At 36.3% G+C, this 27,997-nt stretch overlaps 1 protein-coding gene across 1 annotated transcript; it reads right to left on the reverse strand.

Moving 5' to 3' along the window:
* Nucleotides 1–338: 338 nt before the first annotated feature.
* Nucleotides 339–27,977, reverse strand: LOC140244744 (uncharacterized). The gene is made up of 4 exons (XM_072324357.1): nucleotides 27,551–27,977; nucleotides 3,568–3,731; nucleotides 2,006–2,126; nucleotides 339–796 (listed from the first exon to the last, which is right to left on the reverse strand). Exons 1-4 carry the CDS (start codon nucleotides 27,795–27,797, stop codon nucleotides 372–374), a joined length of 957 nt encoding a protein of 318 aa, XP_072180458.1. The 5' UTR covers nucleotides 27,798–27,977; the 3' UTR covers nucleotides 339–371.
* Nucleotides 27,978–27,997: the final 20 nt, after the last annotated feature.

Here is a 27,997-nt window from a genome sequence, read left to right on the forward strand (position 1 = left end):
TATTTGCTGCAGTCTAAATTCCAGGCATATCATAGTTCCCTGAAGCAAGGTAAATTAAGCCCAGCATTGATTATCTCTTCTTTTTTTTTTTTCAAACCTTGATTGTTCATATTGGAACTATGAGCAGTGTACCGCAAAAGCTATGAAACAATACAAATGGCACATACGAATTGAGTGTGCTAAAAGGTATTATTTTACCACATCGCTGGTTTCTTTCGATTGCAAGTACTCTCTAGATATCTTCATTTCGCAAGGAACGCAAGTCGATGTATTCACACTTACTGCCTGGAATCTAGACCGAGTATATCACTATAAAACTCAATTTCCTTTGCAAGCATCTAAACGATCGTTTACTATAGAGTTACGTCGAATTAGAACAGCATGTCATCCCGTGCGTATCCACTATCGACGTATCTGCGTGACCGACGGCCGCGATCCACCTGCCCGTAGAGGCCACCTCTGGTCGCGTAAAGGCCGTCGTCGTAGGCCGGGGACCCCCGCATACCGTTTCGCCTGTCGTAGGCCTCGCCTGGGGCTGGGAAGGTCTCACGGGTGTACACGACCTCCTTCTCACGTGGCGCCGGGGCGGCATCGGGGAGGAAATCGTCGTCGTCGTCGTCGTAGTAGTAACCTCCCTGGTGCGGGTCGCCGTAGACTTCGATGGTTTGGTTTGGTCGAGGGCCGCTTTGTGGTCGGGGACGTCGGCTACCGTACCGGCCGGAGGCTCGTGGCGGTCGGTATTGCTCACGTTCCATGACCGCTGGTGCTTCATACGACCGGCGATGGAAATCTAAAGCTAACAGAACAGACAAACCACGAGTCTCTTGACACATCTGGAGACTGAAAATTTAATGATTTGCAGATTTAAATTGCAAAAACATCCGTTTTTTCTCGGCACTTCCATAAAATTGCAATTTACTAGGTTTATTACAGGTTTAATGTATCAACATTGTTTTGCTTACATGAACGACGAAAAATCGCTGGGAAAGACTTTGAACATGATTAAGCTGGCTGTCCTTCACACGAGTGGACGGAGTTTGCTTTCATGTGATCAATCTCAGGAGCTGGGGTGGGGTCGAGTCAAGATTGCCTCCTTTGGAAATGTGGTGCACCTATTAGTCTAAATTATTGTTATAAGTTATTGGTATGAATAGTTGAAAATATTTGCTATTCTACGTCTTGCTCATCACACATTTCATTGCCCAGATGAACAACATTAACAACGACGACGACTATTCTATGCCGGTGCAAAAATCTCCAAAATTGGCAGAAAGTGAGAGTGTGAAGAACATCGCATAAAATACAGATGGCCGGGCTTCTATCATTTTATAGTCCCAACACAAAGCCTTTAATATCATTCCTTTAAAATACTGACTGTATACATTGTCTCATCATGAAGATTATTTTGTATCAAGGGTGAGAGTCCCCTTTAGCAGTGATTCCTGTTTCAAACGATTTGGATATGAGGAAGTTGTATGTGTAATTTTTCGTTATAATGAGAAGAGCAAGTGCATATTTTGTGGATTTCCTCATTTCCAAATACACCTATCTAATCATTGTTATTTTTCTTACATAATCACTTCCTTTAAAATACGGGAAAAGCTGTGTTTCATATCCTAGGGTTAAAGATTGATGTGAATGCCATGTAGTTTGCTATGTACTCAGTTATCAGTCCTGTAAGCATGTTATATTTGGTTGATTGCGAATAAGATTTGTTGAATGAGTTGAATTGAGTTAAATTAAATTGAATTAAATTAAATTGAATTAACTTAAATTAAATTAAGTTCAATTAGGTTAAACTGAATTAAATATTATCAAATCAGGTTGAAATGAATTCAATTAAATTGAATTGAAATGAATTGAATTGAAATGAAAAGAAATGAAATGAAATGAAATGAAAAGAAATTGAATTGACTTAAATTGAATTGATTTGAATTGATTTGAACTTATTTGAATGGGATTGAACTGAACTGAATTCCATCTATTTCCTCGTGTTAGATCATACCTCCACGGGTGAGGCGGGCAGGGGCGTACTCTGAGTAGGTTTCTCGCTGTCTCCGTGGGGGTGGCCTCGCATCACTCTTCCATTCCTTGTACGCTGCCTGGAAGCCATTGGCAAATGCAGCCTGTGTGCAAAATGATCCATGAAACAAACAACAAACAAAAAAGGGTGTTACTTTTCATTTCTGTGGTACCGGCTGAAATTTAATGCAATGCCGATAGAGGGCGTGGTCTCCAACTTTAGGGTTGCGGTTTATGCTTGCTGGCGTACTGTATACGTGTCATTTATCAAGCATGTTCAATTGGCTAGGTTTTGCGCCACTAGAAAGAACGCACTCTAATATGGCGATCACAAACGGAATGCTAAACAATGAGGATGGAATGTCATGCGACATAATGGGAACATGCCAATCTAATACGATCAAATATCATTTATACAAGGGCACGAATTGTTATGTATTTGGGTAAAAGAGAAAGAGAGATAATATTCTCTCTAGTAATAAAGCAACGCTGTCAAATCATGACCCTGATGACATACACAACAGACGCACGCACACACACACACACACACACACACACACACACACACACACACACACACACACACACACACACACACACACACACACACACACACACACACACACACACACATATATATATATATATATATATATATATATATATATGTATATGCACACACACTCAACTAATTTCTTGAATTTTCGAATTTCACGATACATCGTAACTCGTCACCTAAAATGCGAGCAAAGTACAAACAACAATATAAGAATAATTGTTTGGCAATCAGAAGATTTATATTTGAACTTCCTCGCATCCATTAAGAATCAAACAAGAATAAAAACTGGAATCCTTGATTTCTACTGAATGTTGTTTTCTGAAGTTTGTTCCAAAGTAGAAGCGAACTAAAACATACTAGTACATAAAAATGGCTGGAAACAGTAAGTTCCAAAGAAGTCTGTAACACAAAACACACAAAAGATACGCACTTTCGAAATAATTTTCATATATAAAAAACAAACAAACAAAGAGCAATTCATACATGTATAATCTGGAAGAAGCCTTTTTCAGAGACAAGATCTACCACCCCCATCCCAAAGACCTGAAACACCACTGGTTCATACTAAACTATTGTTTCATTTATCTTTGACAAGCTTTTGCGCATCTTAACTTTGAACCCCATTCCCTCTGAAATGTTTTCACCCACGGCTTTAATATTATGTCTGTGGTAGTTTTATATATTACCACCAATATGATATTATTATAAACTCTATCATAGCATTCCTTTTTGAAAGTTAGTTTCATTCAAATTTGCTGATTTATACTTTTCAATCTCCACCAAACCTAACTTTTTTGCTTTCTACTAAATTCATGAAATGGCAACAAACGAGGTGTATACATCTAGCCATTAATGTTTGTGAAAATTCTTCTTTTATTTTTCTATAAATTTTTATACGTGTATAGTATATATATATATATATATATATATATATATATATATATAGTGATTTCATAAAGACTTCACTGTTTCATTCCGGGTCATACCTTGAGGTTAGCTGCCTCACTCTCGAAGTTGCAGTAGAACATGTGGCAGAGGAAGACGCCCTGGCTCTGTGACCAGGCTACGAAAACGAAGATGTTGGGGTACTCCTCATCGTGCACGCAGTAGTGGATGTACTTTGTCTGGATCGATTCGTCTTGGAAAGTGTCTGTTGGCAGACAGGAGGACCAAAAAGAAACAAAACAGAAACTCCAATGTTATGACGAGCACATAGGACAATAAAGACGTGTTAACGAGTTTACCTCTTACTTCAGTTGTGTTTAGATGCTTTCATTTCATGATACATAATAGTATACAGTCAGACCTCGATTAACCGAGGCCATCTCGTATTCGGATTTCTATATCATCCGCATACATTTACATAGTGAGACGCAAAAAAAGTGATTTTAAACTCCATCAAAACTTCTACAAAATCTCATGCGATTTATCAATTAATGTAGCAGTGTAGCCTACGCTATACCTACTTAGCTACCACTTGGTCGGCAGGTACATGTAAACGTAAATTAACATTCTTTTCCATAATCAGACCAAATCATTTATCCGGTCCCGCCATGGCCGCATTAACAGAGGCCGGAGTACGGCCTCTGTTATGCGGCCATGGCGGGACCGGATGGTTATGACCACAGCGGGGGATGGCCATGCCTATGACAAAGATGGTTATGTGACTGTTACATTACAGTCCAGGACTGTACAAAGAGCAATGTTATAATTTTTATCATTTCCAAGCACAATTCACTTGTGGAACTTGACGAAAGCTGTTGAGATATGACTGATCTTTCCACTGATACAGTGTTTATACATGTATGTGCCATAAGAAAAAAAAAACAAAAACAAAAGGGAGAGGGAAGTTTACGGGGTGCATGGGAAGGGGTGAGGGTAAGCATTCAAAATAATTTACCTCTTTTACAAAAATGTATTCATATTTTCCTTCTATATGCGTGTCTATCCGTTTGTGCTTCGGTGACGGCAAAAACATATCATACTTTATTATGAGCGTAAAAAAAATGCTAAATAATAATGTGGTGTTTTTCACTTCTTCTTTTGAGAGGGAGAGCAGAGAGAGAGAGAGAGAGAGAGAAGATAGATATAGATAGATAGATAGATAGATAGATAGATAGATAGATAGATAGATAGATAAATAAATAAATATATATAGATAAATAGATAGATGGATAGATAGATAGATAGACAGATAGATTGATTGATAGATAGATAGATATATAGATAGATAGATAGATAGACAGATATATTGATAGATAGATAGATAGATAGATGGATAGATAGATAGATATAGATAGATAGACAGCTAGATAAATAGAGAATGATAGAGGAGAGAAGTGGTAGATAGATGGAGAGAGAGAGAGAGAGAGAGAGAGAGAGAGAGAGAGGGGGGGGGGAGGGAGGTACCAGACAATTTATTCTGATTGCTCGTTGATTTGTACCCTATCATAAAGAGTACAATAAACTTGAATTTGTGGGTCACAGATCTGCATTGTATAGCATCGCAATACAAGCAGTCTTTAGGGAGTGGTATTAATGTCCCGAAAGAAGTATTAATAGAAATAGCAGGAGTATTCTACCTAATTTTCTCACGCACGCAGTCAGTTCAACTCCGCATATTGTCATCTCCTTGCCCAAATCTCAACATCAGCAGATCAGATATGCGTTAGTTTCGGCAAATTGCATAAGAACGTATTTTATCATAGTCACAAAAGCAGGTTGCTTCGGGAAACACGCGCAACCTCATGGTTCAGTTCAAAATTGGTTTTGTTAAAGTTCCGAAATCAGTAAATGCTTCGAAAGTAGACGATAAACGATAAACTTTCTAAAGTTGATATTCATGTTACAAATATAATTTTATGAGGATAACACAGATTATTCTGTCAGTTTACGCAGATTTACGTTGTCTTTCCAAGAGTCATTCGTTTCGGTCTGTTCCTACAGTGAAAAATTTCTAATCGAGATCATCGTCGGAATTATCCCGACGCTTTCCAAATATGTTTATTTTTCCACGTCGCCGCTTAATCATTTCTACAACCTGTCAAATCCAATACGTGGACCCATGCATCAAAAACGTGTGGACGTTTCATTTTTACTTTACAAACCTTTCCCATCAAAGTTATTTGCAAAAGCAGGACGGCCAAGGACAAGCGCTATCACAAAGAACCCTGTGCTGATAATAAGATATCATAAACGTCAGGAGATTTGTCAATAAAACTTTGGGGCGCGGAGAGGGCGACGCCCAGGTGGAAAAGTATTAGAGCTAATCTGACATCGCCCAAAAGAAAAAAAAAATCGAAATGAATGATCACTACCATTGACAAAAATCGGAAGTGCACAGGTACTGCTTTTTCGGGCGTACGTTATTGGTGTAAAATAGCAGTATATTATAGTGCGTATATTGCTTTTTTTTTGCTGATGTTATTTATTTCTAAATGTAGTAATCGCTCCTTTGGGATTTTTTTTTTCTTCAAATCGCTATAAGAAATCAACGAAATAGTGGGGCTCACATCGTAAAATATGACGAGCGAAGATTACAAACTGATCCAATATGTCATTCAATCGGTCAAAATATGACAAATTATTTGAATCAAGGAGGGGTTTTTCTTCTTTTTTTTTTCAAATTCATATCAACATGGTTTTACTAAACGTTCACTATGTGTTGAGGAGCCTGACATTTTTTTTTAATTTGTATCTGTTGCAGAAAAGAAAGCATAATCTATGAACTCAAGTGTACGAATATAATTATGTTTCTTCAATACTTCACTGACTTCTCAGTAATGATTGAACTTGTCGTTACATTATAGATACATTTCAAACGAAGAATGACAAACCCAAAGCATCATCAACAACCAAATGGGTTTCTTAATACGCAAAAGGAAATTATATTCTCCCTGACTGAAAACGGAAAAATATAGATGAATGGATTTAGCAACATGTATACTTTCTTTGATTACGGATAAAATTACTTCTCTCTCTCTTTTCTGACAAGTCGTGTAGGCTATAATAGTCTGACTTTTCATCCTTTCGACAGTAAGAAATTTCATGAAAGACATTTGTTTGCCACGTACAAGACGCCCACAATACTGTCTTGCCTTTTCGTATCCCGACTACGTTAAGTGCCCTCGAGTGCAATTTAAGTAAAGTATGTGCTGGTACAATATTTGTTTTTCTCATGTTTACCTATTAACATAAACAGTGCATAAATGATGATAATCACTTACTAGATGACAGGTGACGAGTAACTCAGAAGCTCAGGGATCATGACTACTGTGGACATGGTATTTATAGTAACGTAAAGGGTCATTTCAGGTTACTCGCCTTTTAAATGCATCTGCGACCATGATACGTCACCAGGACAACTTCTTGTGCAATGTTTTATGAATTGATTTCGATTTAAGAAACTTGCATGGACGCTACCAGTACTGAATTTCAGTGTTCCCTTTTTAACGTTACAGATTGTCGACAACAAATATTGGTTTTTAGGTGTCGAAAGAATGGACACCATTGCAGATTTAACAGTTCTGTCACGTAGACATGTTTAACAACCATACTCTCAACAATTCATGACGACAATGCAAAGGTTATGTTAAGAGTTACTATTCATGTAATTTTAGTTAATACAGGTAAAAGCTGTTTTAACCTTCATTGAAAACGGAATATGCTTGAGGAATAAGTCTTGTCCTCCCAGCTCATGTCATACATGGCTTAATTTGAACCAAAAGTTGATAGTTTGGGCTCTTGAAAGAATGGAAGGATGATTTTAAAAAGATATAAAAAGCGCACATCTTTTCATCATTTTTGACATCTCTATCGACTTCCTTAGATTATCACTAAGATACATTATGATAGATTTTAGATGTAAGATATTAGCATTGACATCAGAAACAAGGCGGTAAAACTGAAAAATCATCGCCACTATACAAAGGAATTCATTATTGTTGTCAGTGCTTTGACAAACTCTATTTAAATCATCATAGAGATAAAATCCATCTACATTATTGCAAAACCCTTGTTTTATCATATTAATAATATCGTAACTTTTTACTTCACGGTCTCCTGCTGTACAGCAGCATGATAAGCGCTATCATTCTGAAAACACAAACTATCATACTGCATGGTTTGCATAAAGAAACAAAGCCTTAGACCGTCTTGAATATATGCTGAATTTTGAATCCGTTCAACGTGATATTTAACCATGAGTGATGTAATGGTTTAATGAAAAAGATGATGTTGAGAGAGATGATAATAATGAAAATAAACATCAATAAAGCGTTTTGTAGAAGCTATTTCAATATTTCTGTCATGGCGTAACTTGAAAAAATTATTACGCACAAGGATAATTGCAGAAGTGTCCTTAATCTCTCTTTTGATATTTCCACGTGAAATGAACAGTGCAGCGAAAATGCATATCGACTTGTATTGACATGATTGACTCACAATACCCTGATCATAAATCACTTGTATGTTACCAAAAGAATATTTAGATTATGCGCCATACGTTTTATAATAATGTTTCGACTTTTTTCCTCACATTATTTGGATACGCCCACAAGAAATCTTCCAAACCAAGATTCTGTCAAGGACATCATTTGTCAATCATTGCTAAGGCACTGATCATGATCATTATATACAAAATACATTGGAATGCACATTACTTGACCGAGCATAACTTGCATGTTTCTCTGCATTATCTTTTGTTGGTTACACCAGTTTTAACATGGAAACATGCGGTAGTTGGCCTAATTTATGCTCGGTCTAGGGAAGGCGCATTTCAATGTGTCATATCAATCATTATAGGCCTAATGATTAGTACTTAATAACAATGATTGACAGATGATGTTACGGGCAGAATCTTGGTTTCGAAGCTTTTTTTTTGTGGGCGTATCCAAGTAATCTGAAGAAAAATAGAAATGATATCATGAAATATATGGCACATTTTTTTTTTATATTCATTTAGTAACATAAGTCAGTAAGTGATGTTAAGGATATCATTAATAAATGCAAGTCAACATGCATTTACTTTAAATAGTTCTTTTCAGGGAATTGTGGATAATATGGGTTAATTGTTCTACACTTGCGGGTCAAATCAGAAAGTAGGATCTATCGCCATTGCGGATATCAACGCGAGAACAAAGAAAGAGTTGACGTACTCAGGACGATCTGATGGCTGACGATGTTCAAGAAATGTCCTATCATTTAAACATCTGCCACGACGCAAAAAGAAAAAAGAAAAAAGAGAGTAAATTACCGTTTGAATAAATCCTCCGGCAATTATTACGTGCAGGAGTAACCATCACGAGGGTCACTGTCCATTATACAAGATGATGCACAGGCAGGGGCAGGAGACAGAGTGGATCGGTGAAATTTGGATGCGCGAGTTTATCAGTAATTTTGGAACTGTTTAAACCCACGAGACAGCGAGTGGGTTTTAGACTGTTTCCACAGATAAACGAGAGCATCAGATTCTCACTGATCCACGAAATAGATCTGTGCATCATTCGCTTTTTTTTTTTAAAATGTGCCCTTAAATTAATGAAATTCAGCCTGTTTTTCCATCATGCGTCCGGTACATCTCCAATACTATACAAGGCTTGAGCATGCTTTCGGATTTTACAGGACGCACGGCTCAGTGTGGAGCAGCAAAATTAATGCATGATGACCAATCAGATTGCAGAGATTCTAAGGCCCATTTCATAAGAAGTGATGATGAACGTTGTTTAACAAATGTCGTATTTGTCCATCCGCGATGACAAAAGAGAGTGTTTCTATTCATGTAGGATAACTATACCGTCTAAATATATAAATATATAATATCCCCGGGCGATTCTTATCACAGAACAAGTAACCATCACAGACGATTGTGATTGCCTCAGAATGAATGAAACTACAATAGTGAAGTAGGGCCTACTGGCATTGCTCTGTCGGGTGCAACATATCTCAGAAAATGGAAGTTTGTGTTGGTATGCTTTTTGTAATATCCACATACTTATAAATGATAGAAGATATTTCAATGCATAATGTAAAAATACACTGTAATGCCCGTTTCCCGTCTTCAAGTGTATTATCAAATACATTTAGGATTTAGTCCCTCTTATTCTATGGAAATCATGTCCAACATTCGAGATGGGGTTGAATCTATAATGGAATTCACGATCATGAACTACATTAAACTAAACATTCTCAAGGCGGCATTTCCTTGTTTCTATACAAATGGAATAAGACGATGGTCCGCCATTTTGGAGTTGCATAGTGTTGGGGTTTGGGAGCGTCCACTTTGGTTGCAGGTCTGAGACTTGTAACACACAGGCACAGACAGATAGACACACACACACACACACACACACACACATACACACACACACACACACACACACACACACACACACACAAATTGGCGTTAAGGCAGATGTGACCACGTTGACAAAATCTTATTATGGTGATGAGTGTGGTTTAATGACTGTATAGCGTGGAATGCTGGAATAAATTTTTACATCGCACTAGCACGACTTGTCATTGTACAAAAACAATAAGGCCTACATTGGGTTGCTTGCATGGAACAACTTCCTGGAGCCTACGAATGCATTGAAATCACAGCGTTGAAGCCTCCTGTGGTTCGATACAACAGAACCTTTTCCATGAAGATATTCAATTAATTTTCATGACTTCAATAGACGGTACGTGGTCTCGCTTCAGCGCGGCGTAGGACTGCGGATCATTTTCATTATTTGTATTCTTTTTGTGTTTGTTCGTCTCTCCCTCCCCCGAACTTGGCATGCCGAGCAACAATTAATGGGCTTCTTTTTATGGTGACCTGCAAGGTAGCAACAACCTCGATTCGTTGGTACTGATTCGAATGGACGATCTCTCATGATATTTGATTTCTTTTTTAATTTCAAACATCGTACAAAATGCGCCGCCCATATTGAGTATTAGACGCATTTACTAGCCTGTCTTCAACAGAGGAGTAACAACAACAACAACACACACGCACAAACACACGCACATACACAACACTCACCCATTCCAGAAGGGAGGAGACTATTGCTACTTTCAATATATTTCTGTGTGGGAAAATGAGATTTCTATGCAGAAAAGAAAGCATAACAACAATAACAAATATGACGCGCTCTATACGCCCTTATACACAGAGTCAGACTCGCGCGGTAAACTACCACACCTTAGATTACGTTTTCAGGGCTCACTTAAAAAACACCAAAAAATGTTGAACTTTGCTGACTAATATTTCAATAGATTAAAGGACAGTCGAGCATAACAAACGTTTGAAAATCATACTTTCCCTTTCAATATATCTATGAAAATATGTAACTGTGATTAACCGTCACTTAAAAAGGTTTATTCTAACAATTTTGATGAGCCAAAATTGAGTCCGGTCAATCCGAGCTCTCCTAGATGTGCCTTTTTAAAAGCAATGATAAATCATTTTCAGCATATCACTAAATTATCTTTTTACACAATAATAAATAAGTGGAACTGACGGTGTATAAGATCATACAGCTTCAATCTTTAAAATTGGCAGCATTATGAAATAGTGTCACTTATGACACTAGTATATGGGAGAAAAAACAGAAAGTGGAAACTGGGGTAAAGTGGTCTCTTTTTATCGATCAAGATACAATAATTGCAACGACGGTTTGTCGACATCGCAAATATATTTTGCCTTTATCATCATCACTCACCTTAATCGCCATTCTGGCAGGTACGGCAATCTGGTGTTTAATTTATATGTAAATCATCTTCACACCATGGTCACACACGACTGCTTCAACATAATCAGTATAATATTGCTTTCACCGTACACTGATATTATTTGTGATGGGTTCGAAAATGTGACTGAGCTTTACTTAGGGCACTAACTTTACACGAGCGAATCCTTGTTTGTTCTGATTGGTTTGTTTTGTTGGGATCTTATTTCACAGAAGTGACAATCAATCGGTAAACAAGAATAAGTACGCAACAAGACACACACGGAAAAGGAGAGAAATGTGTTGTCATCTCAATATGGACGAACATATCTTTGACCACTTTTTATTTGGACACACTAAATAATGTTTCTCCCGCATGTCAAAAACGAGGACACTCCATTAATCAATATCGAGACACGGCAAGTGCTGACAAATCTATTGATCGATACTGGATGCGCGGCTGAAAATCAATGGATTGTTGATCACTAACCAGTGACGGTAATCATTAGCGGGCCATCGATCAATTTCATGAAAATAATGAATAATGAATGAGCTTCTTGTATCGTAAATAGACCGAAATCAATTTGGGGTTTCATTTAGAGCTGGCCTCGGTGGCCACAGGGATAAATTGAGCAGCACCAAAAGCATGCCCAGTCCAATCGAGTTTTAAGACAGAAAGGAATGTTCTTTTCCTACTTCTACAATGGACTCTTTTAAGCTGACCAGCTTTAGGAAACAAATATACATTGAAGAAAAAAAAAAACTTCTTGCATACATATCATCATACTCGAGAAACTAACAGAAAAAGAATGACCACGGTCATTGTGTGGTGTTGCTGATAGGTTTGTCCAAAGAAACTGCACTGTAAATGCATGTTGAGCTATGCTGATTATGATACCCTATAACAATAACTTATGTATGTGCCCAAGTGAATACGTGCCATACATTTCATGATAATTTGTCTGACAAGTTTTCTTCAGACTACTTCGATACGCCCATAAAAACCCTCCAAACCAAGTCTCTGTCAGTAACGTCATCTGTCAATCACTGCTGAAGTTACAATATGATTAACAAACGACATTGGAATGCACCTTCAAGTATATACAGACTGAGCACAACTTGCATGCGTCCCTGTAATGCCTTTTGTTAAAATTAATGATTAGTAACATGGGAGAAACGTCGTTCACATTTGACACAATATTATAAGAAATATCCTTTTTTTTTGTTATTCATTGGTGCGGGCAGTGCGATTTAACACTGAGGTATGTAGCTGGAGGGAATTTCAAAACGCGTAAGCTAATCTATATCGCAAAGCCTGCGAAAAGTGTCATTACAATTTTTGATAGATGGACGCGTAACAGATTTCATACCTATTACAAGTATATTATGTATACATAAGTATAACCATGGTCATGATTATATCTATATCTATATCTATATCTATATATATATATATATATATATATATATATATATATATATATCCCTAGTTGGCACCTTAGGGAGACATATTGGGGGGAAGTGTCTTCATTAGGGAGACAACTGGTCATTAAGGAGACAATTTTCGTGTCTCCATTGCGTAAATTGCCATTGAACATGTATTTTAAAATTTGCATATAAAACAAATGGAAATGTCTTCCAAATGACCCATCTAGGAGTATATATATATATATATATGTATATATATATCTATATATCTATATATCTATATATATATATATATATAGATACCTGTGTGTATGTTTGTACGTGCGTGCTTTAAAACGTATTTCCTTGTATCATCAATAGACATATAACAAATTGGGTATGCCACCTCGAGGTCATTACACGCACAACACAGCGAGCATGCAAGTGAGAAGTTCATGTAAAGAAGAAAATGAATAGATGAATGTATACATATTATCATCGGATCTACAATGGAATGTTTCCCCTCCCTGGAGTTTCCGCGGCACATCCACTCCTATTCATTTATCATTCCTAGACTAAATTATTCGTTTGCTCTGGGCAACTGCTGGGAGTTCCTTTTGGAGGAACCTCAACAAAGACTGGTATTTGCCGCGGGGATAAACCGTCTGCGATTGTTCGACCCATCGCGACGGTTCCCATGAATATGAACACTGCACAAAGTTGATCCCCCTTCTATAACTGTGCCTATAAAAACCTCAGAAAGTCGAGAGCACTTAAAATCAAGTAGCTGCTCCGCTAGAATGGTTCAGAATCCTGCGGGAATGTGGAACGCTATTAACCATTCGACATGTGAAAATAGTGGCATTATATAGGGGTATATCTATAAATACACGTATACATGCATGTAACAACAAATATCTACAATTCAAACATTATACAGTATTTGTGGTAAGAGTGTCTGTGTCTGCCTGTGTCTGTCTGTCTGTCTGTATGTCTGTCCCTCTCTCTATCTCCCTAAACACACACACACACACACATACACACACACACACACACACATATAAACAATGTTATAGCCACGCCTATCATAGGTCTAATAATACATATTTTTTCTTAGTATTAACGATATATTACATCTTAATTCGCTGACTGTACTGCCATGACACTAGACTTGTGTCATAAAGATTGTTTCTTTTTAGATCATTTTCTATCTAATGTTCTTGAATTAAAGGAAAATATGATCAATCTCAAGGTTTGAATAATTGTGACTGCATCAAAGAAAACGATACGTTGATTCCAAGTTTCAAACAACGATTTAAAATAAGTAGGCCTATCTACCATCAGAAGAAGATGGCAACATGTGAACTCAGTTTGGAGGAAATTTGTAACCTATTGACTTTGTCTATTTTCTGTCATATTTTAAACAATATTTTCTAACTTTGTTACCAAATATCTTTTTTTCTTTATCGGGCAGGGTGGGGAAGGATCATTCTATTTGTTTGTCTTCTCCCGAGCAACACCCTTTAGTGAATCATGCGATGGGTTTCCGACCTTCGAGCGGGTGTGGCAGAAACGACAAACTTAAACTCAATGGCCCGAATTCACGAAGGTGATACAAATGAAACCATGGTTTAAACCATGGACAAAAACCATGGAGCGCCAAGTGTCGCACGGAATATTTTGTTAAGAAATTGGTCATTTCTTCGACAAAATGACCGTTCGTTAGCGAAATTATCATTTCGTGGACGAAATGTTCATTTAGTTACAAAATGTTGTCATTTCGTTACAAAATAATCATTTCATCGACGAAATGACTGAATTCGTAACGAAATATTCCATGCGACACTTGGCGCTCCATGGTTTTTGTCCATAGTTTAAACCATGGTTTCATTTATACCACCTTCGTGAATCCGGGCGATTGTTTCCAGTTGCCTCTGCATCACAATCTACGGTACTCGTATTATTGGCGAAGACGATGATAGCAATAATCCTTTTTCATTTATTATGACTAATGATCATCGCGATAAATATGCACAATCACATTGTATTCAAAGTTAAAAAAAAAACAAACAAAAACAATCACGTCATCTGGAGAGGGTGTTGATTAATTTGGACTCATTTTCTCGGAATCCCCCTTTTATATACCTAAATACACAGACATTTAAAGATGACATTCGATCACGCTGTAACATGAATGCATCGATAACTTATCTCAGCCGGATTTATACCTTTTACTCTGTATTTTCGAGATAGATTATGCTGATCGGAAGATCAGCATATCTATCTCGAAAATGAAATGAAATGAAATGAAATGAAATGAAATGAAATGAAATGAAATGAAATGAAATGAAATGAAATGAAATGAAATGAAATGAAATGAAATGAAATGAAATGAAATGAAATGAAATGTCATTTAACTGTTAACAGTTTAACTGTTTGGTCTCAATGAAATGAAATGACATGGAATGCATTTTCGAGATAGATATGCTGATCGGGAAATATTCACTTAGGAAAACTTCAATCGATTTTCATATTTTAAATGACTGATCTGTGTTTGTCTGTTAATGTGTTGTTGTTTGTTGTTTTAAAGAACGAAAGGAGAGAGAGAGAGAAAATGGGGCCCTATACAAATAATTTGCCCCACTGTTAATATGACATCTAGTAATATTGTTAGAAAAACTATAATCTCACATTGCCTATTGTGATTGATCTTACACATTTTGTCTAAGTGACCCTTGACATACATTAAAGACACTGAACCATATCTGTGTGTGCGTGTGTGTATTTTAAACAAAAGAGACATACGAATAAGACACGATACCATTAATCCCCATCATTCATGGACTCGCCATGTTAAAGGGATGGTACAGTATTAGTGGAGATGAGAATTGGGCTTTTAACTTTTTGCGAGATATCAAGAAAACACTTAGTATAGAGCATACCATTTTAAGAGGAATTCAAAGTTTATTTGATGAAAATCGGGTTTGAATGGAATGACTAAAACATCCAAAAACAAAGTAAAACAAAGCAATCGTAATAAAGTGTGGGTCCCACATTTTATTAGAATCACTCTTTTTGGATATCTCGGCCATTTCAAAACCAATTTTCATCAAATAAACGTTGAATTCCTCATAGAGTTACATGCTCTTCCATATTTTATATGAGGTTTCTCATTATTTCACCAAAAAATGTTAGAAACCTGATATTACTGTACAAGTAGGTCTCAACCAATACTGCATGCTCCCTTTAATGTGATTGCCCTTGTGTAATTTGCAAACAATATTCATTTGCATCGAAATCATATACACATGTATTATGCACTACTCACGTGTGAAAGAAACGTACAAGAAGGGTCTAGGGCAATTACCCCCTGGGCAATTACCCCCGACCCTTCCCCTGTCCCTAATCCTAATCCTAATCCTGAAACTAATCCTAACCATAACCCAAACTCCTAACACTAAACCCAACCCTAACCCTAATCTTAACTCTAACCTTACCACTAACCAGTATTTAGCCGGGGGGTAATTGCCCTCGGGGGGTAATTGCCCGGATACGGTACAAGAAGCATATACACGAATCTAGGTTGTGTTTGCAGGTTAACTGTTTGGTCTACAAATATCATATTTAGTGTTCCAGTTCGCGATATAGAGTTTAAGATCTCTGTCCTGAAGATTGGATTATATATTGAAATGGAAATATGTAATGCCATCGTTTGAGTAGGCAGAACAATATGGCGATTTCTTTTTCTTCGTAGAATCACGTTTTCTTTTCGGTGTTTTATTTTAACTTTCAAAGAAAGGGAGCACAAGGAAAAGGTAGGTCCTAATGTCATGCCATTGTATTTATGCCCTCTGTTGTTACTATAGGCCTATAGATCGAATGATCTATTCATGCACGCAATTGAATTGTCACTTTCGATTTTATTTTAGATAGATTTTCGTACATGTAGAAAGAAACTAGAGAGATGGACTATAAACCCTGGGGACTGCATTCCATTCCGTCGCTCTCACACAAGTCTAATATTTGTTTTACGACAGGTGCTCAATATACATTGTATCTATAATAAAATAATAATAAAAATTATATACACGTGCATATATATATATATATATATATACATATCATATACAATGTCAAATATACGTGTAAACATACATTTTATCTATATTATGTACCGTTAATACTCTTGACATCAACATGATCAACTTCACTACGTATAAATCTATACAGTAGGTTCCACAGGCGTCGATATAGGGTCAGGATAATCGTGAATAATTTATTTGGATGAAACAATCTTAACTCGGTTACAGAACCTGATTTTGTCGATAATCGTCAACCGAGACGTCTGTCGTGCCCGAAAACCCCCTAAACATTCACGCATTCTAAGAAGCAGAGCATTATACCAACATAATGGTCTTCTTGAGAGGATAGCTTCAATAGAAGAGTAAACTTAAGTAACAATAGAGATCATTGGCACACGAAAAGAGCTAGACATACAAAAGTGTGAGTGAGACATTTTTCCACTCCTGTTGAATGCATCTCTAAAAACGAAGGAACAAAGCTCCATTTGATACAGTGTTAGCACTATCAAAATCTTACTCCCAAATAATTCTCTATAGTCAACAATGAAGAATGGACTGACAGGGGCTTGAAGATCTTTGACCCGATTTTCAATCAAATGTTTTGGAAGATATTTACGGACCAGGTAACAATATAATGTGCTCAGTATCTCTTTCATTCCCAAAGGCTTCATTCCCAAATACTGTGACCTCTTCAGTGGTAATCATTATTTGCCATAAATCTTTGTTATAAACGCTTTATCTCTGAAAGAAAACCAAATCCCAAAACGTGGATTGAGTGAAAGCAGCAATATTAGTAGAACACATCGGTTTGAGAATTCCGCAAAATGCCAGTTTTCATGAAAAGCACACATTCTATCGAAATGTCTCTGACGTATGTTAAAGGTAGTATTATTCCCCCTGCTCTCTGAAAGAGGTAAGTGCTCTTTCCTTATGCTAGAAAATAGAATTATGTTGAGTTTTCTTTATAATTTCTTTATAGATAATTGATGTCCAAAATGACGTCATGAGGTGCAGTAGTCTCTCTATCAAGCAATGATGACACCTTTAAAATTAACTTGAAAAAAAAGATCACTTTTTTTTTTTAATCGATTGCCCGAGTCTCCCCAAACTTTCACTGAAGAGTTCTACCAATATTGACACTTTCAGTCGATCCGCATTTATATTTGGGCCTTGATTTCCTTTAAAGAGGAAATCCATCCCAAAAATTTGAAGGAAAAAAAAAACCCTCAAAAATAAAAATAAAAAATCTCTATTGAGCCTTTCAAAAATGACAATAACAGGATAAGCAATAAGGAAGATATAATAGTTTGAAATATCCCCCTTTTTTGAAAACATTTCTCGACCAATCCTTATGAATATTCAAATGAGCAAATGATGATGTCATACCGTCACATTTTTTACACGTATGTTAATATATGAAATTCTGAAAAAAAAGTTATTTCTTTTAGCTAATACAGATAAAAGCATATTCCCATATTTTATCACAGGTAAAATTTGTTCTTTTATATTTAAGATGGTTTTAAAGGGGAAGGCTAGTAACTGATCAGTGGGAATCAGTGGAAATGCTGGGAGATGATTGTTCCAATCCTTATGGGATTCATTCAAGAGTTCATTGTATATCTATTGTTGTGTGAAAATGATTTGCTTCAGAATGGTCTCATATTCGAGTAATGTGCAGTTTAATGCTTCCAGGTTAGCGTCCCTGGTCAGTGACGGAGCATTAATCTGCACATTACTTGAATATGAGACCGTTCTGAAGCAAATCATTTTCACACAACAATAGATATACAATGAACTCTTGAATGAATCCCATAAGGATTGGAACAATCATCTGCCAGTATTTCCACCGATTCCCACTGATCAGTTACTAGCCTTCCCCTTTAAGGCCAGTTTTATATTGATACAGCTGAAATATGAGATTTGGGGGGGGGGGGGGATTTCTGTACATGAAGTGAATAACAATTTGTGAGAGCATGGCATCAACTTGGTAATTGAAATTTCTAACGACTGGTCAAGAAGTGTTGGAAATTTCGGAATGTCATAACTTTCGTTTCTTATCCGATTTTTAAAATTTTTGAACTGTTCTGCAGGGAGTTTTTTCTCTTTCTTTTGAAATTGAACGAATTTTGGAGTGTATTTCTTCTTTAACCATTGATTTGCCTCTCCGTAGTCTACGCTCGTATACGTGAACCAAGCGATGTCTTATTACGCTGACCGTAACTGTTGTAGAAAAGTTTTATACGTTGACCAATTTTTGCATGCACTTACAACCATTGAACAAAGGTCCTGCATGCATGCATACAACGTTAACATATGGATAACCATTGCACGTGGGCGTATAGGGCGTGGTCCACTATGGCGGTGTGCAGTGGATGAGTCATATATGATAGTGGTCCTTAACACTGCATTTTGTCCCAAACGTCTGAAAGTCAGGTGCGCACACTGTGCCAGATCATACAATGTGTGTGTGTGTGTGTGTGTGTGTGTGTTTTAAGTTCACCCCGACGATCAAGTTGACTCAATAGAGTGATATCGAATGAACAGGATTATTGATTGATTGATTTTTACTAGAATAGTACAAAAACAGAGAAAGTTACGGAATTAACTGCAAATTTGATCATGAAACAATGAAAACTGCATAAATATATGCATGTGAGATAGGTGACGTTATGCTCTCACAAGTCTTTATTCCGTTCGTTTGCACGCACGTCTTCACAAAATTTGCTCCTTCTGTGAATGCATGGAAATGTATCTTTAGCATCAATTAGTTGCAACGGTTTGGCAATAAAGTCTTGATTTACGTTGATGTAGGCCTATGTACACTATGTATGAATGAAGACATTGTAACGAGTAGACTTAGTGCATAGCTTTGGACTTATACATTGGAAGCAGAGTGTGAATGGCTCAATGTGCGCTCAGCAACAAAAACAACAAAAAGGAAACGCTTTTTCAAGTTCATATTTCTCATAGATGATTTAGATCACTCTATTACTCTACCATATTAAAGGTAATTTATCGGTTATCAACCGGGTAGGTAGCTTTAAAGAAAAACTTTACGCATGAGTGAACACATTCGTTTTTGCCTTCCAGAGTTCAAAAGTAAAAATTGCAAAAATGTATGTGTTGTCATTGGCAAATGCATTTCAAGATAACAATGAAAACAAAGGGCCAATTTAACACAATGAGAGACATGGATGAAATAGCAAAAGTAAGGTTTCGTTATTTTATAGCCTCAAACCAAAACAAAATGGGAAATAACAAGAGGAAAACAAGATTTTTCTGTCAATTCCAACTTCCAATGGCATAGGGAGTAAAGCCAAAGAAGGTGATTAAATGGACAACGTTTCTTCATCTCATTCTTTTGATTTAGGAATTAGGAATTCATAAGACAAATACAAGTACCCAATATTACAATCAAGTGTCCTTGTTTGAAATAACAATTAAAATGTTTGCCACTATTGTTAATATTGGTTTTTCCCTCACGCAGCCATTTGATTTTGAATTTGACAAAAGATTCGTCATTTCCTTCTACCACTTTTAGCCTTTCTTTATCTCTTGGGCTCCGAAGACATAAAAGAGATCATAGATTTATTTTTGCAAATTAATTCATGTTTTAATTCATTCATGTTCAATTGTGATAAACTTGTCTTTTGTTGTCAATGTTTTATGGAAGATCACTTACAATTGTACGCACGAATAAAAACTTGTTCATCTTTGCAATTTTTATTTTTGTGCCTAAAACGAATGTGTTCACTCATGAGTAAAGTTTCCCTTTTATGGATCTACCAGGTCGATAGCCAATTAAATTACTTTTAATATGGCATATAATACATTCATTTCTAGCTCAATATTCTATGAGAAATATTAGGAGAGGTAATTAGGAAACACTTACATGAACATTACAAAGAGCATACAAAATATTTTCTGAGAAGAATGCAAAGTTTATTATGATGAAAATCGTTGAGATATCCAAAGCCAAAACAAATCAGAGTCATGAGAGTGGTTCTAATGAAAGGTGGGTCACACTTTTTATTATAGGACCTCTTTGTTTGTTTGTTTTTTTTTTTTGATATATCAGCCATTTTAAGATCAAGTTTTTATCAAGTAAACTTGAATTCTTCTTAGAAGTGTATGCTTTTTGATATTTCATAAGTAATTTCTAACAATCTCACGAAAAGTTAAAACCTTAATATCAGTCTCCACCAAAACTACATCGTGTATACCATCCCTTTAACTGTGGGTTCTACATTATACCAAAACTATAGAAATGACAGTTAACATCTGTTCTAACGGGTGCTGTTCGTTATTCCGAAGGTTCGATATTCCGAAGGTTCGTTATTCCGAAGGTTCGTTAATCCGAAACACGCAAATTCCCTATACCTATAGAGGTTCGTTAATCCGAAAATGAAAAAGGGTTCGTCCGAACATTTGTGGCGTTATTCCGAAGATTTGTTCATCCGAAAATGAAATTCGGAAAAACGAACCTTCGGAATAAGGAATCTTCGGACTGAAGAGCATTCGGAATTTTTTTTTTTTTTTTGATATATCAGCCATTTTAAGATCAAGTTTTTATCAAGTAAACTTGAATTCTTCTTAGAAGTGTATGCTTTTTGATATTTCATAAGTAATTTCTAACAATCTCACGAAAAGTTAAAACCTTAATATCAGTCTCCACCAAAACTACATCGTGTATACCATCCCTTTAACTGTGGGTTCTACATTATACCAAAACTATAGAAATGACAGTTAACATCTGTTCTAACGGGTGCTGTTCGTTATTCCGAAGGTTCGATATTCCGAAGGTTCGTTATTCCGAAGGTTCGTTAATCCGAAACACGCAAATTCCCTATACCTATAGAGGTTCGTTAATCCGAAAATGAAAAAGGGTTCGTCCGAACATTTGTGGCGTTATTCCGAAGATTTGTTCATCCGAAAATGAAATTCGGAAAAACGAACCTTCGGAATAAGGAATCTTCGGACTGAAGAGCATTCGGAATAACGAACCTTCGGAATAACGAGCTGTAACCGTTCTAACACTGAGATTATTGTTAGTGAATTTATATATTTTTCATGAATGGAAAGAAAGACAAGATATAAGATGAAACTTTAGTGATAGTGGCCAGCAGATTTAATTTTGATGGATCCAAACATCTTTCCCTCTGTTGATAGCGCGTTTTCAACTCCCAACGAAGAGTCTTTCTTTCGAGTCATATTCTGAGCTGTTCAAGTGACAATACTATAGTACTCCATCATACCCTTGTAATGGATCAATAGAGTAGATTATGACATCATCGGCGACTTGATTACGTAATCATCGTCACTATACATTTATCTTTTAATGATGAAGGGTTGTTGTTCATTGCTAGCATGATACACTCTGTCCTTCTTTGTTTATTTGATTTTTTTTTTTTTTTGGTAGAAAAAGGGGAACCATGTTATGACGATGTATGAACCTAAAAGTACAAACTGGAACAATGTTTTTGTTGGATTGCTTTAATGACTACAAGGAGGAAAAATACTTTTTACAACTTCGCGCACATTATCAGCTCTTGATGGAGATAAGAGAACACGAAATTAACTCATTTGACATTCCCATATATAAGACTGTGAGTTGTTTCCTTCTGTATCTGAATTCTTGTTTACAATTATTTCATAAATGCTTGCGTGTGAAAATGCGGGAGCAAGAAAGAAATTAGGAAATCTGTGATTTCGCAGCATGCAGGCTATACCAGTCATTAATAGTGTATTTTGTATACGGCATTGCCTCCTGATCCCATGGGGTTTCGTCAAACCAAAAATTACGCAATATGACACTACATTGTAAGTCATTCTTATACTATTTTGTCGACTATTTTTTATAAAACTATCACCAAATATCATTGTTAACCTAAGAATATAACTCTGTTGCCATGGTTATTAAAGGCATAATTTACCATTTGCAGGTGAAAGCATTAGTGCTTTAAAATAGTTCTAAAATGTGAGTTAGGGATAGAAACAACCACTGTCAAAATTTGAATGCGTATAATTGATGTGAAGTGTTGTTAAATACACAAAATGTGAACAATAGTTATAATAAAAATGTTTCCAGATTAAACCGTATACAGTTACGGTTTACTGAGAAAAACCCTGATATCTCCTTATATTTTAGGTTTTATTGCCAATATTTCATATGGTAGGATGTTTTATGATACAACAGACCTACACATATGCATCAAATGTGATATCTTGAACATTTTTGAAATCACTGCTCCCAAAGGTAAACTGGACCTTTAATAATTTGACAAATTCACTTTGCTCTGCATGCATGTATTGCAGAGCATGGAAGCCTGCTCCATGCACTATTATCCCACGCACTTCACGAAAGATTGAAACATGTCAATGAAAAGTTGGAGAATAGCTAATGAAGGACATGTACATTGTTTATGAGCTTGGGCCTGTATCAAGTGATATTCTGATGAATTCGTATAATAGCGTCCATTTTTCATCATTCATCAACTTGTAAAATTACATGCCTAAAAATATGTACAATTGTATAATCATTATAGAAACTTTTACAGTCCTATTTTGTAAGTACACAGGAAAGACCATGGAGAGTGGTGTACTGTCATATCATGAGATTGTATTAAGGTAGTTTCATATATCTCCTGTCAAATTATGTTATATTCACATCTTTTTTAGGATCGATTTATCTGCGAATATCTAATGACATGATAGAATAATTATTCAGCCCTCTTTCCTTATGTATGAGGACATACACGTAAGCATTCTCTTATTTTTACATTCTGGAAATAAGTCCGGATACCATGTAGGCTACCATGTACAAGTACCATCGACACAAATACTAAAAAAGAAATGAAATATTGTTATAGAGAAGTTATTTTGACGGTGGCTCGGGAGATATATCGCAAATGTTTGTCTACAGACTGTACCTTATATATAGATATTCATCTCGGACATTAACATAATGAGTCCATTTCATTATCCGGAAAGCGATTAACCTTGTCATTACATTGAAAACGATGCAAATTTAATCAGTCAATCTGCCTAATGCATTTTTACGTGTGATGCGTGGGAATTTTGACAGAAGTGATGTACAGTACATGGAACACTATTACAGCAGCCATACAAAATTACAGGTAAATTGACACCGGATAGTGTGTAAGTCCATTTGAAACAAGTAAGGCGCACACCAAAATGATGAGTGCATGTAATTTGACAGTTTTTGTGCCTAGCATGTAAGAGTCCTGGGATATGCCCACCAAAAAAAAAAAAAAAAAAAAAAAGATAAAGAAATAATAAAAACCTTCCAACCAAGGTTCTGCCAGTGACGCCATCTGTCAATCATCGGTAAAGTACTATATGATTACCAAAATACATTGGAATGCATCTTCCCCTGAATTATAGACTGAGCATAATTTGCATATTCCATGTTACATTGCAGTGGAGCATGAAAAATTATGCTTGGTCTATATTAAGGGAAGGTGCATTCCACTATCTTTTGTTTATGATAGTACTTTATTAAAAAAGTAGTGATCGTCTGGTGGTGTCACAAGCAGAATCTTAGTTTTGATTTTGGTTGTTGTTTTTGGTTTTTTTTTTTGGTTTTTTTTTGGGGGGGGGGGTATATGTGGTGTGAAGAAAAAGATGGAAATGTTATTATAAAATACAAGGCACATATTTGGACATTCTTTTGGCAACATACAGTGTAGCTAATGGCTATATGATAATCGGGATGTTATGATTCAGTAAAGTCAACATGCATTTGCAGTGTACAGTATTGTCCCTTTAAGACAAATACCCGATTGAAAACCATTTCTTTCCTCTTACGGTGTAGGCTATTGTTGGTGTATAGTAAGAGAAGACAATAATGCTAATTAAAATGATGATTTTGATCATCACTGTTTCATTATCGGGGAATTACATCAAAGTTTTACCTTGGGGCAGTTGTTAAAGGACGTGGTGCAAATGCATGATGACATAATACGTTGAATCATGGAACTCTCAGCACCACCTACGCTGCGAAACGGATATCTAAATGCGTTCCATAAATTCTATTGTAATTTTTCTATTCTCTTCAGATTTCATGGATACGCCCACAAAAAAAGCCTCCAAACAAAGTTTCTGCTTGTGACCTGATCTGTCAATCATGGCTAAAGTACTCTTTTAACAAAAGACGTTGAAATGCATCGTCCCATAGACCGAGCATAACTTGCATGTTTTCCTACATTGTCTTTTGTTATAGTCATATTATGGAAATATGAAGGTTATGCTCAGTCCAGTGAAGGTGCATTCCAATGTCTTTTGTTATAAACAAATCATAATTCGAGTCTTTATAGTCTGTTAGTGTAAATGTTAGACTATATTGATTTGACAGATGAGGCTATTACGAGCAAAATCTTTGTTCGGACGGTTTTTGAATGTAGATATATCCAAGTAATCTGAAAAAGAAATATTGTAGATTTTTTTAAAATGATATATAAGGAACGAATTTAGATATTTTCTTTTCTCCACTTAGTGATGTTGAGGGTATCATGGATCAACGCATTTTGCATTACATACATGTAATTCCTTTAAACTCAGTATTTGGGGTAGATATTTAGGAATCTGTTTCAAATAACACAAAAATAAACAAATAAACAAATAAGATGAAAAATAAGCAGTGTCCATATTGATAACTGTATTGTTCATCACGTATATGCAATGTATAAATGTATACAGCAAGGATCATGTGACAAGATGCTATACAGTGGTGTATCTCCAAAACATAGAAAATGAATAAACGTCAAAGTTGTTGGATTTCTACGTGTATATGTTGTTATGCTGCATGGTTGATCATAAAAATGAAGTGAAAACGAAGTGATCCGCCCTAGTAAAATACAAGTGGACCCCATGGAAGACCATTTACCTGTAAATGACTCAAAAACTTTCGTAAAGGAAGGCTCAAGTAAATTTGTACTCGTGGAATCATTGCTTTATCATGCTGCCTATTAGCTTCTTTGTTTTCTGCATTGACATGCAATTCCTACAGTAGGTGCGCGATGCAGCACTTTCTTAAATATTATATTGATTTTATACAGCATGTTTTACAAGAGTGTTCTCAAGGGGAACAGTTGGTATGTGAGGCGTCGTGTTTTATTGTGTGTCCACACAGCCATGGTAAATCACAATCATTAGCGTGACGGTATGTGGTGTGTACACCTTAGGCTCTATAACATGAAAATATGCAATCCACAGAACAGGAATTAAAGGGATGGCACAGTTTTGTTCGAGGTGGGGCTTCAAGTTTCCAACTTTTTCGATGATAATTTTTTGAAATAATTAGAAACCCCGCCTGAAATATGAAAGAGGACTTAATTCTAAGAGGAATTCAAGGTTTGTTTGATGAAAATTGTTTTTGAAATGGCTTAGATATCCAAAATCAAGCGATCCTAATGAAAGGTGGGACCCGCCATTTATTATAGGATCACTTTGTTTTACTTTGTTTTTGGATATCTTGGCCGTTTCATCCCCAATTTTTATCAAATGAATTTTGAACTTCTCTTAGAATTATAATTATGCTCTTCAACATTTCAGAGTGGTGACGTGGTGGTTTATACAGGTAAGCATCTGGCAAAAAAAAAGTTATAAACTGAATCCTCACGTCAACCAAAACTATGAATTCCTTTAAAGTGGTTTCCAGCCCTGCAATATCTTTGGAAAAACAGTGGTTGAAATCTTATCTTATTCTTTTCATAACTATTCTTATGGTGCCATTGACCGTAAATGAACACAGAATTTATGTTACATGTATTTACACTATGTAAAAATCAAGGCTGAATTATTCACTTCTTGATTTTATCATTACATCTTGACATAAAAAATTTGAATTTGGAAAAGATTTAAGAGGAATAATGCATTCAACTATCATTTATCTTGTGGTGTTTCTATAAGCGCCTGTTTGGCGCCTAAGACTGTACATTGTAGGTCTACATACAGTCATATTCTACTTCTCTCTTCCAAGCAGTATTAAGTCATCGTTCAACAAGGTCAAAGTTTATTGTAATTTTCTGATTTATGGGTGAACTTTCCATAGAAACGATAGACCACACCTACATTGTAACAAGGGCGTGGAGTTATCACTTTGACAATGGCTCTTGTTCTGTGACAGCCGAGTGCCGAGCGGATGGCGTCACAATGTAACACATAAAATAATGTCCACTGATGTCGCACAATATCGCACTATAAGAGACTTTTCATTTTTATAAAATGCCATCAATAACGACACTCCTGCAAATTATAAAAGATCTTCAAATCATGAGATGGTTCTGATGGAATAATGATGGCGGTACAACATTAAACTCTATATACTTCTTTGAACACAAACACAATTAAACTTAAATCAGGCTTATACAGTGCACATTTTACATGTCGGAAAGAATTCCATTATTATGTACCCCCAATATTATACTCACAGATCTACATTGTATGAGCTTCCTCTGAAATCCGCATTACCCTAGGACACCGAGATCAATGTTACCCTTACTCTAACCCTAATCCTAATTCCAAGGCCACCTAAACTTAATCATGTTACTTATAGATCTACTTATAGTCCATAACGCATAGCGGGGGTGGAACTCTTGTCTACAATGTAATTTTTTACATGTCTTTTTGTAATCAATATAAAGGCCTATATCTGCTATTTAATCAATTGTAATTTTAGTCTTATCTAGATATACATCTGCTTAAATGGTACACCTGTTGCAGTCACTGTATTTGATGAGAGCCATACATACCAAGTTCCCTGACGAGGACATCACGTGACGATATACAGATGGAGTATTTCCTTGGTCTGTACTTGAAACATTTGTATTCGTGGATGACTTTTCTGACCTCGTTTAGCACCTGTTGTGGACTGGGTTCCTCCTCACCCATTCTACGTGAGGCGAGGAACTTCACGTAGTGGACCCGCGAAAAGCTGTGCCCGTTCTTGGGGTGCGCCAGCCACCCTTGGACGCCATAATCTGGATGTCCCTGGTACATTATTCCTGATTACAGCCGAAAAAACCGCCTCACCGAAAGTCTTTCCTCGTCTCTGTTTCGGCGGGGTGATATAGGACGTCTTTCCGTCGGCAGTAGATGGAGATCTGTACCAGTTAACGCTTACGTTGAGAAGGTGAAGCTACAGGATTTTGCTTCCAGTGCATATGGCGTTATAAACTTCACGATCGCCGCGCCCTTTA

The sequence above is a fragment of the Diadema setosum genome, chromosome 21 (genome assembly GCF_964275005.1).
Source record: "Diadema setosum chromosome 21, eeDiaSeto1, whole genome shotgun sequence".
Lineage (NCBI taxonomy): Eukaryota > Metazoa > Echinodermata > Echinoidea > Diadematoida > Diadematidae > Diadema > Diadema setosum.

What these genes read in the sequence shown, in the direction of transcription:
- LOC140244744 (XM_072324357.1), bottom strand. Translation starts at nt 27,797, where the DNA reads ATGTACCAGGGACATCCAGATTATGGCGTCCAAGGGTGGCTGGCGCAC. An exon ending in GTGAGGCAGCTAACCTCAAG is followed by an intron (nt 2,127 to 3,567) that starts GTATGACCCGGA and finishes TTTTGCACACAG; the next exon opens with GCTGCATTTGCCAATGGCTT. An exon ending in TGCCCGCCTCACCCGTGGAG is followed by an intron (nt 797 to 2,005) that starts GTATGATCTAAC and finishes CTGTTCTGTTAG; the next exon opens with CTTTAGATTTCCATCGCCGG.